The sequence below is a fragment of the Penaeus monodon genome, chromosome 9 (genome assembly GCF_015228065.2).
Source record: "Penaeus monodon isolate SGIC_2016 chromosome 9, NSTDA_Pmon_1, whole genome shotgun sequence".
In the NCBI taxonomy this organism is placed as follows: Eukaryota; Metazoa; Arthropoda; class Malacostraca; order Decapoda; family Penaeidae; genus Penaeus; species Penaeus monodon.
In genome coordinates, this window is record NC_051394.1 from 1,044,416 (window position 1) to 1,057,396 (window position 12,981).

At 48.7% G+C, this 12,981-nt stretch overlaps 1 protein-coding gene across 1 annotated transcript; it reads left to right on the forward strand.

The window, feature by feature from the left end:
- Positions 1 to 6,192: 6,192 nt before the first annotated feature.
- LOC119577279 (vegetative cell wall protein gp1-like) lies at positions 6,193 to 12,752 on the forward strand. The gene is made up of 4 exons (XM_037925025.1): positions 6,193 to 6,339; positions 10,405 to 10,972; positions 11,011 to 11,449; positions 11,744 to 12,752. Exons 1-4 carry the CDS (start codon positions 6,193 to 6,195, stop codon positions 12,750 to 12,752), a joined length of 2,163 nt encoding a protein of 720 aa, XP_037780953.1.
- The last annotated feature ends 229 nt before the right edge of the window (positions 12,753 to 12,981 follow it).

The window sequence follows — 12,981 nt, forward strand, 5'->3', positions numbered from 1 at the left end:
GGATCTATGTGCATCTCATTGTTTTGATTTGATTCCGGCTATATATGGTGATATTAAAGAAAAGAAAGAAAGAAAGACCATTTATTACATATATTCTTTATCAATTATATTCTCAACCAACACAAATGCATTTTGGATATGAAAACAAGATTTTATTTAAAGACAATCTTTTTCACTCTAACGGCTCACTCGGTAAAACCAATCCTCTTTATGATATACGGAAAAATGTTAAATGACATCCGGCCTTTAAAAAGCATTTTAAGCATTTAAGGGCTCGCTAGACATGTCACAAAGATTTACTATTTTTCAAACAAGTTCTTTAGTTTCTGGCATAAAGCGCAATTCGACAGGCTTTTACTACCGTGGACACGAGGACCGATCGACAGTAAAGTTCATTTTTAGAAATGGGTTTCACTTTACGATAAAAGCAGAACATTTTGACGCCAAACATATGTCGGTTTTCTTGTAAAATATGAATTCTGATAAGCGTCCCTGTAGTTCATGCCTTACGCCTCTGTAAAATATGAGACCATCGTTTATGCATAAATTTCACCATGAATAAGGGTCTTTATGATATGCAAGAAAGTGATGAATGAAAACGAACGATTCCATATCGCAAAGATTATATATGTCTTTAACTTTTCGATATTATATCCTCAAAATTGCTATCGTAAAGTATCTTAAAACACGTACTTCATCCGCGCTTCCATTTAACGTAATAGCCAAGTTACACTCTGCAGAGGAAGATGAGACTACGAGCTGCGATTGAATTTTAATAATTCGTGGCTGGCAGCAATAAGAACAATTAATGCAGGCAAGAATACAAACGAAAATCTTCGTCGATTTAGCTTCTAAACACTAAGCCAACACTTTCTATCGTAAAAATGCCTTGAAATTAGTTTTTTTACTGCTAACCGCATACCGAGATGCTCTCAAATAGTCTTTAATTAGGATTAATATAAGAAAATTCACCCATTTGGTAATCACAAAAAAAAAAACAAGAGTAATAAAATAAAATAAAACTAATTTAAGCCTATTTTTTTTCTTTTTTCTTTTTCTCAGTCACATGTTTCCCGACGTCATTGTGCCAGCGGGTTATTAATGAAGTGATTGCAGATGTTGCATGCAAGAACACCTTAGGCTAAGGTACAGGTTACAGAGGTTGCATGCCGCTCTACCACATTCCTGGCATTCCCCAGCTCCCCGAACCTCGTTAACAGCACCAAACGCCTCTTTTGTTAATAGATATAAAATGCCCAACGAATGCTTGTCGCTTTGTAATGGCGAGCCCGATTCACATCATCAGCGCAGTGAAAACAGAGAGTAAAATCGAAGGAAAAAAGGACTGTAGATAAGAGTGAAAGTCACTTTAGAGGGACCCAGGCGAGCGTTTGGTCACTTTTCCTTTCTCCCGTGGACACTGGTCGCCCGCTCGTGGCCAGGCCTTTTAAACGCCGGGAAATTCCTCAGTTTTATTAACACTTAACCATGACTAAGAACTTGTTCATTAAGCCTCCCACCCGTGCCAGAGGTTAGATGCCACGTTGAATATAATTATAGAGTGAGTAAGGGTGTGTGTGTGTGGGAGGGAAGGGGAGGGGGAGGGGAGAGGTAGGAGGGAGGGAAGGACGGGGATCCCTATTTGTGACGTCATCAGGTAAACAAAACCCTCGGCTTTCTAACGCGGCTGAACATGAAAGATGGCTTGGCTTTTCTCCGTGAACTGTTTCTTGCTTGTAAATTCGATCATTCGACTGTCGGATATAATCGTGGAAGATTATGGGGAGGAAACGAAATGAAGCGATGAATTCCACTTCGGAGCGAATATCGTAAGAAGGAAGTTTAAGACCTTTGAACTATTCTAATACTTCGTGATTTGTGTCTTTCTATCCCAAAGAGAGAGAGAGAAAAAAAAGGAGAAGAGAGAAAAGAAAGAGAAATGGGATATGAAGACAGAAAAAAAAAGAAAAACGTGAACATGATAAGGAAGAGAAGACCGGCGAGAAAAGGAGGGAATACAAAGGAAGAGTAAAGAGCAGGGATGAAAAATAGAAAACAAAAGGAAAAGAAGAGCAAAGAAGAAGAGAGAGGAAAAAAGAGGCAGGCGAAAAGAGGAGAGAAGTGAAGAAGAGGGAGGAAAGAGAGAAGAAGAAGGAGAAAGGGGAGAGAAGAAAGTAAGAGAGAAAGGGGAGAAAGGAGAGTAAGAGAGAAAGGGGAGAGACGAGAGTAAGAGAAAAAGGGAGAGAGATAGACAAGGAGAGCAGGAGGGAGGGAGGGAAGAAAAGAGGGGGAGGAGAGGAGAGGAGAAGAGAAAAGAAAGATAGGGAGAAACAGAATCCAATTTGGTCCAATAATATAATAACTCCGTTCCATAATATTATCCGTTGTTTAGATAAACAGAATAAGGCCTTTATCGCGTCTCCTGCCACGCGGTTTCATTTATCGTACTAATAATAAAAAGCGAAGGTAATGTGTAATTGCGGTCGTAGCCTAGTTGAACTCGGCAGGATTTTTTTTATAAAGCAAATTAATATAACTGTGGGACCAGAGTCTCCGCTACCTCCCGCCACCTCACGTCGTGTGATTTATGGATTGTGCTGAAGAGACACGGCACAGGAGATGACAGGAAACATCCCGAAGATAATAATATGCTAATAGGAATGCTGGGATCTCGTGTATACATAACACTAGGTCCATAAACCACAATGCACTACGAATTAGTAGCCAATGAAACCGTAATTAGCAAGCCTGTTTAGCAAACAATGAGCCCTGACACCGTCTAACAATGCCTGAGAGGTTCGGCAAACAACGCCCCATCGCGGCAAACAGTCAAACGAAAAGGCCAAATAGCGAATGCAAACACTAAAACATGATAAGAATGGCGAGTGCTGCAATACATCACAAGCCGAGTATTCATGCAAATGGCCCAACGAGTGCATGCTAGTGGCCTCCCTAACAAGGCGCGACAGGGAGACGCTAACAAGGGCCGGTAGCGACGTGGCTGTGTTTGCAGATAACTCTCACACCTGGCTTAGTTAATGAGGCATTTGCTACCTGGTCACGTCGCGGGAAGATCTGAAGTTTAACCATATTTGTAAAACGCTTCCGTCTTAATGCCTGGGAGTGGAGTAGCTCTGAAAGCACTCTTTGTTTGCGTCCGTTCCTTTTTATTGAGGCGCGCCTGGCGGAGTATAAACCAACTCTCTTTATATACAGGACTCGCCGTGCCTTCCCTTATCTCTCATTCCTGAAAGTCCTGACGGTGTAGGCTGGTGATCACCGTTGGCAAGATACCCGTTGTTGCTATTGTGTAACTTTCGTTGAGGATCACTTTCTCCCGCGGCATTGAAGTCCCGATTAGCCTTGCAGAAAACCCGTCTCTGCAGCCGCGATCCGGGCGTCGTAGGATAAAGCGAACAGATAAGACTTTACGTTTTCACTGATACGAACAGACACTGGGGCGCGCATACGTCGTTAAGGGAAGCCTTCTATAGCCATCTATTCACTGACAGACAAATATAAACGCTCGGGATGATTTCCCCTGAGCAAATTTGGATGTGGTTATACGACTGCATATATCACGCGGCTAAGACGAGAGGGACGAGAGGGACGAGACAGAGAGAGGGAGGGAGGGAGCGAAAGAGGTAGAGAGGCAGAGAGGGAGGTAGAGAGAGTGGGAGGGAGGGAGGGAGGGAGGGAGGAAGGGAGGGAGGGAGGAAGAGAGAAAGATTATAAAGTGAATATAGATAATATAAAGAAAGAGAGAGAGAGAGAGAGAGAAAGAGAGAGAGGAAAGAGTAAGAGAGATAGAGTAGAATAAGAAGATGAAGAAGAGATAGAGAGAGAGAGAGAGAGAGAGAGAGAGAGAGAGGAAAAACATTAAACAAAAAGAGAAAACTGATAAAATAGAATCAATAATATGACAGTACAGGTGAAAACAGTGGCAATAATGATAAGCCTATCACTAGTGACAACAATTTTGATAATAGTAATTCAAACAGCGAAATTACTGATAATGATGATGGCGATGATAATGCTGCTGCTGCTGCTGCTGATGATGAATGTGTGAAATGAGGATGATGATTGTTATAACAACTACAAAGCAACAAGACACAATGATAACATGAATAATATAATAGTAATAGCAATAATAATAATAATAATAATAATAACAATAATAATAATAATAATAATAATAATTACTATCATTCTTATGATGATTACTACTATATTAACAGCAATACTAATGGCAATCCTAAAATCCCCGCCGAGGTGCTAAACAGACCTCCGCCACACCTCGCGTACCTTCACCCGAACAGAGGGTCTCCGCCCGGCGTCCCTGCGCAAGATAATGATTACATAGTTTCTTTTACCCCTGCGGCTTCCCCTCCGGTCCTGGCTGGCGAGAAGTGATTGCTGGCCCCACCGGGTGATGTACACTCGAGATAAATGAGGAGAAAACAGCGGCTGTGAATTGAACAATGGAACAATCGATGCCCCGGCCCGAAACAACCGGCATTTGGGTGGATGAACTGTTCGAACTGCCGTCGTGGTTGCTGCCTTCGGTTTTGGAAGATATGGCAATTAGAATTTATTGTCGATGTATAGATTTTCATGTTATACTTATACACAAACGCGTGCGCACGCACGCACGCACACACACGGACACGCAGACGCACGCACGCACCCACGCACGCACACGCGCACGCGCACGCACACGCGCACGCGCACGCACACGCACACGCACACGCACACACACACCTATATATATATATATATATATATATATATATATATATATATATATATATATATATATATATATATGTATATATCATAATTTGCAAAATCACATCTCCAAGCTTCTATAATTCTATAAAGACAAACATTTTCCCCTGAATGTTTCCCCCCAAAAGCCTTGCCCTCAAACCATGCTTCAACACGCACCAACACGCACCCCGACACAGGCACACGCACGCACCAAGCACAGCACCCGCCCACGCCCACGCCCCCCACGATCGCTGTTTTCGTTCGCAGGCCTTCGAAAAGACAACGAGGGTGTCGAAAGAAGTAACCGCAGGGAAATGACTGAACTCCGGAGTAATGAGGAAAATGTTGAGCGTGATGTTGACTGAAGCGATAATTCCGTGTCGTTGAAAGGCGCTGCGATTTTACAGAGTTCGTATGTTGTGCCATTTTACAACACATATACATGGATTTGATATTTTGTGCAATTTTACGAGTTCGTTTTCGGTGCGATTTTACTAGTGTGTTTTCTATGCCCTTTTACAAGCTCGTATCTTGTGCGACTTTACAACTTATTGCGCAAGAGACTTCCGTGACTGTTGCGGAATGACTCCGAAAAAAAAATGAAAATAAATAAAGCGCTCTCCTTTGCCATCCAGGACTCCGGTCGAGGAGAAAGTTCGGGAGCAACTCGTAATAAACTGCCTATCTGTCCGGAATGGACTTTTTTCCCGCCCTTTTTTTGCGCGGCCATCATTTCACTTGTCAGGAAAGGCCCGGATCGAGCCTCGTTCTGTTATTGCTCTCTGTTCCCTTTTTTTATTAGGCGAGGGGTTACCTTAAGTCTTTTTTTGTGTGTTTATGTAGATTTTCGAGTGAATGTGAATTTGATTGGCGTTTAAAGCACAGCCATCCCTTGGTATGTTGATTTTTTTCTCCCTCGACAAAAAATGAATTATACAACCGTATGGTTATAAATACATACACACATACACATATATTTATTGATTTATTAATTTATATACGTGTGAGTTAAAATATTATTTTCAGACATGTTGATTCACAAAATTACTGGCGAGATTAGAGACAGGAATAATGATACAGAGATTTTATCCGATGGGCATATTCACATAAATATATAAATGTGAATGTACTCAACTTTCTCCCGCGTGTCACACAACAACAAAGCACTGGCCCAGGTGGCGCCGCGGAGTGACGTCACGCGTCCCCGGGCAAGGCCACCGGTGCCCTGCGTCCGAACCGCTCGTTAAGCGGCTTCGTTCGTCACGGCGCTTCGAATCAGGCACTCCAGGGGGAACTCGCCAGCACGCGCCGGGGATTCGGAGGTCGTTATCGTTATCGTGAAGCAGATAGGCGGAGATAGCCAGAGGCCCATCCCTGAACGGCGGTGCAGGCCGGAGGTGTCGGGGCAAGAGGGTGCGAACCATGACTTTCTACCGGATCTACATCAGGACTGCTGCCAACTGCACGGCTCCGGCCTCTGCCCCGCATCGCCAGGCCTCCCCTGCAGAGTTCCCGCGGGACTTCGCGCAGTACCGAAGGACCGCCTCGTGTCGACAGGCCTGGGCAGTTGTAAAATATAATAATCCAGCGGTCTCTCACCTCCTCCCGCCCTTTGCAAACCCTCACTTACGCCCTCTCGGCTGGAAAACCTGCCCTGCGGTTCCATGCCAGCACCTCCTTCACTCCATAATTTTTACGAGGCATAAACTCACTTTGGCGCGCCCTGGGGGCGTGGGGGCTCAGCCAAACACGCCACCGCGCTGTTGCCAGAGCTAACGGACGAGAACTTTCATTGGCACGGCGCGCACTCGAGGGAAGGAGAGCGACCAGTCCCGGCGGCCGTATATATGCAAATGGGGACTTACAGATGCGTATGTGTTCTCAGTGCTATCTGACTCTGGAAGTTAAACATGCACTAAAGAAATAAAATTGCACTCAAACTGTCTCCACTAGCATACAAAACCAAACAACAATACTTCAGTTAAAACAATAGAACATATACATACACATACATGCACTGGCGCGCGCGCATACAGAGAGAGAGAGAGAGAGAGAGAGAGAGAGAGAGAGAGAGAGAGAGAGAGAGAGAGAGAGAGAGAGAGAGAGAGAGAGTGCCATTTCACAGTATGCATGGGAGAGGAAATCATAACGTAAATAAAGCAACACAGATAGAGGAATTTGATATTCGTGAATTCCCTTAGCTGCAGTTCCTTACATAACTTGATAATAAAACATTTTATAAGATTAAAAGCATATAATCTTACGACTTACCAAATGACCTATTCCTTCTATTTGTTTTTTCCGTTTTTCGCTCGAAGCTCCGAACACTTGGCTTCAAAACTGTTTAATCCCCTCCAACCCCGGCCTGACCTCGCATGACGCGTTCAGTCTTATCGTGACTTGTGCATTTCCCAGCACTCCCTTGGTCATCCCATCAAACGGCAAAGGGAATACTTCTCTCTCCCTTTCACTCGAGATTCTTCGATTATCTTCCAAAGAGGAGGAAAAGGAGGATGTCACGGCGCCTCCCACGTGCGCTTCGCCTTCGTCTTTTGTCTCGTTGTTGCGAGGCTTCGGCGCGCGAGATCTTGAGGCGATTGTGTTTTTTCTCTTCGTTTTTTTGTGTTAGCTTTTACAACACGATCGTTATCTTCCTTTTAGCCTTTTATGACGTCTATGATCGCTTAGCAACTACTTCTATTTTTTTTTTTTTTTGGCATTGGAATGGCAGGGTATTGGCCTACATTTAAAACCCAAGCCGCCATAGCTGTATTCCTGCATTATATATATATATATATATATATATATATATATATATATATATATATATATATATATATATAACTCGGCCGTTCAAGTAATTCATTTTCGAACATTATACCGAACTGCATGACTTTTACATTTTCAAAACCAGTAACACCTAATAGTACGTAATTAAGTTTAATAAAAAAAAAAAAAAAAAAAAAAACAGGCGCCCCATCTACATATTTCAGAGTAATTGAAAGATAACAGAAATAATTTTCGAAGCACTGAAACACCGTCGAGTCATGATGTGTCACCAGAGCGCGAAATTGTCATGGATTTTATTAACTCGGAGGTGTGAAATGAGTTGTAGTTTTCCGTTTTATTTCTTTTATCGTTTTTTTTTTTATTATTATTGTTAGAGTTATTATTACCAATACTATTCCTGCTGTCGATGTTGTTAAAATTGTTATTGCAGCCACTGCTACGGCTACAACATCAATTATTACTGCTACCACTATTGTTATTGAATGCATTTTATTTGATAATCATTGTCATTGCTTTTTTGTATCAGTCATGACATGATTAATAATGGCCAACATATTCGCAACGTTGACTTGCCATATATGTAACCATCTAAATGCCACTTTTGAACATGAATTCACTCTTTCTCCCCCCCCCCTCTCTTCTCTCTCTCTCTCCCTCTCCCTCTCTCTCTCTCTCCCTCCCTCCCTCCCTCCCTCTCTCTCTCCCTCCCTCTCCTCTCTCTCTCCCTCCCTCTCTCTCTCTCTTTCCTTCTCTCCGTCTTTTCCTCCATCTCACCTTCACTCCCTCATTATCACCCCACTTTCTCTATTACACCCCCACATATTTATATGTATGCATGCACTGTGTCTATGTACGTGGTATGCGTGTGTGGGGCGGGGTGTGTGTTGCATAACCAGTATGGCAAGTCAGCCCAAATGAAAACGAAATCTGAAAATAAGATTTCTGGCTGAATGCAACGTCCCTTCACCTCATGTCTGGTAGCGCGTGACATGACCTGGCACAGCGTAGCGCTTGTATTGCGAGGAGGCCGCGAATTGGGCACTTCAGTTATTTGCCGTGGAAAGTGGATAGCTAAATTAAATAATATGGGGGATGTAGTTTGCGTAGATTTTGGTTATTTTATTATTTCTGTTGAAAATAAGAACGAATAAAAGAAAATGAAAGGTAATGGTTGAAAAAAGAGTGTGGCTCAGGAAATATCAATTTTCAGCTGAAATATCCTGCGCACTTTCAACCCGTTTTTGGAAATGATAAAGGAAATAAAAACATAACCTTTACCTTGATCGCCAATAATCTCCCTGACCTCTTCGATGACCCACGATAGCCCTCTGACGCCGACCGCGGCCCCGACCTCCCACAACCGTGTGTAACAAAACAAATTCCAACAATGCAAGAACAAACGGCGAATTTGTTCAGGGTTATTGCGCCCACATTAACATCTCGCCCGCCCGTGATAACCGTCCATGCGAGCGATCCACAAAGAAACAATAACCCCAGCGAGACGAATCTCAGAGCCCGCGAAGCTAAATAAATCGACATGGGGGATTCAAGTCTACAAACGTTTGAAAAATGGGTGGCGTAACTGGTAATGTAATATATATTTTTTATTGATATATATTTTTTTTTTCTGATTTCAGTTTGCTTGTAACTTTCTCTTCGAGTTTCTTTTGCGCCCGCGCTCTCTTTGGCGATTAGCGGATCCGAGAATCGGTGGCAGACGAGATCGAAACAGGTGATAAGTAAGCGAGTTGAACAAGTGTATAAGAAGAAAACATCATTTAATGAGTAATTAGAAAACTTGTCATGGCGCAGCACTTGATTTGTTTGACGTTCTGAGCAGACTATGGAGATATCGAGAGAAACGAAGGCAGCTTTGGGAACGGGCGTCTCTGCGTCGATAAGTTCCTTAAAACCAGCTCAAGTCATCAAGTTTTTGTAGACGCGTTTGATTGGGTTTTTATGTCGAGATGTTCCTTGATTGGAACAATATGATTAGTGTCACTCGAAAGATGTCTAGTCATTAATTATAACAGTTATTTTAGTTCTTACGATGCACTTGCTTATTATCATATACTGAAACCGCTTCCTGAGACATCGCCGGGATAAAGAAAATGGAAAACACAGCGACATTCTCGGAATACAAAAAGAACAGGAAAAAAATCCTGATCAACGAATGTTAAAAAAAAAACAAGAATGTGATCAAGAATTTCGGCTTCGCGCTCTGGCGGCTGATCCAAACAAGGCCTTGGGGTTAGCAAGACCTGATGGAAGAGACAGCGGAGAGACGAAAGACTTTTATCGATCCTGTTAGAGAGAGAGAGAGAGAGAGAGAGAGAGAGAGAGAGAGAGAGAGAGAGAGAGAGAGAGAGAGAGAGAGAGAGAGAGAGAGAGAGAGAGAGAGAGGGGGAGAGGGAGATGGAGAGACAGAGAGAGATGGAGAGAGAGAGAGAGAGAGAGAGAGAGAGAGAGAGAGAGAGAGAGAGAGAGAGAGAGAGAGAGAGAGAGAGAGAGAGAGAGAGAGAGAGAGCAGACCAGCATCCAGTCAGGGGCGGCTGATGACAGGGAAGGAAACGGACCCAAGAAGGCGATTCCAGCAAAAGAGACAAAAGGAGGTTGATAAGCTATAGATAAACATAGTAGATGCTTATAAAATTGCCTTTGTATTTATAAACGTTTTTTTTGTCTTACACACACACACACACACACACACACACACAGTATATGCGTGTGTGTGTCTCCAGGTGAGCGGTAGGGTACTAAACATCGCTCAGCGAGTTCTAAAACGGAACTCGTTCGAGAGCCGTGGCAGAGACCTCCCTAACCCCGCGTCCCTTTCTCCCGCAGGCGGCGCAGGTGTTGCTGGCGGCGTGCGCGGCGGTGACAGCCGCGGGAGCGCAGGCGCCGTCTGGCCGCAAGGCGCCCTACGACAAGTGCTCGCACCCCTTCCACGCGTGGCTCTGCCGGCCGCCGCCGCGCGCCCAGGGCTCGGCGCGCTTCTCGGACCCCGTCTCGCCGCCCACGACGAGGAGACCCCCGCCGCCCCCGCCCACAACCACGGCCCCTCCTCCTCCCTCGACGACCCCGGCGCCTCGTCAGGGGGGCGAAGTCTTCCCCGAGGCGGCCCCTTCCGACGGAGGGCTCGTCGACTCGCTGCCCTTCCCCGCCCCCGCCTCGGCGCCCACCGTCCCCCCTCCTCCCCCTCCCCCCCCGCCGGCGCCGCCCTCCACCACGCCCTACGACAAGTGCTCGCACCCCTTCCACTCGTGGCTCTGCCAGAAGGCCAGCCGCCCCGCCACGCCCGCGCCCCGGACGGGCAGCGAGCTCTTCCCCGAAGCTTCCTTCCTGACCCGGCGGAAGCTCTGCCGGACCCAGCTCCCCTGCCGCCCACGACGCCGCCCCCGCCCCCGCCCAGGTCTCCCCCGCCCCGCCCGCCCGCGCCCCCGCCCAAAGCCTACGACAAGTGCTCGCACCCCTTCCACGCGTGGCTGTGCCGGGCGGCGCAGTCCCGGCCCCGCGCCCCCCGCCCCACGCCGCCCCCCGCCTCCACGCCGGCTCCTGCGGGCGCTGGGGTCTTCCCCGAGGCATCCAACCCCGCCCCGGAGGCCTCCCAGCCCCTCCCCCAGGAGCAGGCCCCGCCCCTCCCGCGTCCCCCTCCCCCCCCAAGCACGACCCCCCCTCCCAGAACGACCCCGTACGACAAGTGCTCGCACCCCTTCCACGCCTGGCGCTGCACCAAGCCGACGAAGGCGAGGCAGCCCCCTGCCACGGAGGACCCCTTCCCTGCGGGCGGCCTCCTAGACGCCGAGCCCGCCAACGACCCTGCGCAGGTCCGAGTGCCGCTCCCCGCCCCCGCCCCCGCCCCCGCCCGTCCGCCCCGCCCGGCCCCGTCGTGGGAAGGAGCCGATCCGTGCACCCACGCCTTCCACTCTTGGCTCTGCCGCAGCCCGCGCCCCCGCCCCACACTCCCCCCCCTTCCTCCTCCGCCGCCCACGACCCCGCCAGGGCCTCATTCAGGAATCCTGGACCCCGACGCCTCCTTCCGCGCGCCGGGCTCGATCCTGCTCCCCGACAATTCCCTCACAACCACCACCACGAGAGCTCCCCCTCCTCCCCCCCCTCCTCCTCCCACGACGACGCCCGCCCCTCCTCCCAGGACCTCTCCCGCCCCTCCCCCCCCTGCCAGCGGCGCGGATTCCTCTCCCGCCGCAGGAGGTCTCTCGGCCGCCGAGCCTCAGCGCCCCCGCACCCCCCCGGAGCCGGAGGAGCCTCAGCCCGAGCCCGAGCCCACCCGGGACCACATCTGCAGCCACCCCTTCCACAGCTTCCTGTGCCAGAAGCCCAAGCGGCGTGAGTCCGCTGCCACGGCACGCCCTCGCCCTCCGCCCCGGCCTGCTCCCACGACGCCGCCTCCGCCCGCCGAGGAGCCTGCAGCGTCCTTCCTCGCCCCCGAGACGCAGCAGGATCCCCCGGGCGCCCGAGGAGACTTCCCGGACGCCCAGGCAGCTCCTGCGCCGGCGCCGCCCCCTAAGAGCGACCACTGCAGCCACCCCTTCCACGCCTTTCTGTGTCGCCCGGCGGCAGGACGCTCGAGGAGACCGGGGGCGCCGCCCAGCATTCAGAACCTGCCCCTCGAGAGCCACGGCGGCAAGGATGCCCCGCGAGGCCGAGGTGATTCCTTCGGGGTCGGCTTCCGGGGCCCGACGCCCGCCCCGACGGGCCAGTCCACTTCCAGCAACTTCAAAGTTTTCAACAACGAAAAATCAGGCTCAGTGAGGACAGTGCCAACAGCAACAGACATACCAACAGTCCCAACAGTACCAACCGTACCAACAGTGCCGACGGTACCGACAGTACCAACAGTCCCTAACCGGATACAGAATATCCCCTTTAACTTTGGAGCTGCGTCGGCGCCTTCTGCTGTGTACGCGCCCTTGACCAGGGCCGGCGACCACCACTCTGTCGGCCAAGGATCCCCCGGAGATCAGAGCTCTGGCTTCGCGTCTTTCGCGCCGCCCCCCGATGGCCGTCGGGCGGTGCCTCCGCGACTTCTGCCCATTCTGCCTTCTGGCGGCCTGCTCACCTTCGCTAGGGGCGGCGCCCTCGTGGCCTCAGGATCCTCTCCAAGCCGTCTCACGCTGGCTCTACCAGGGGGTCACGCTCAGCCCCTGCACGCACGCCATGCTCGCTCATAGCACATTAGTCTGTCGGGTTTTAACACTACAAAGGCGAAGGAGACGTTCACTCGCAGATGAGGAGTTTGGAGGTTGAACTTTCGACCTCGATCTGTGCCTCGAAATAGATGAATAGATGCTAACGGTGAGGTTCATGGTTTGTCGTTCCTAATGTACACTAAGATGAGTTGTTGATGCATTTGCGCAAGATTAAGATAATGGGCTACACAGGATCAATGCTGCGAGGCTT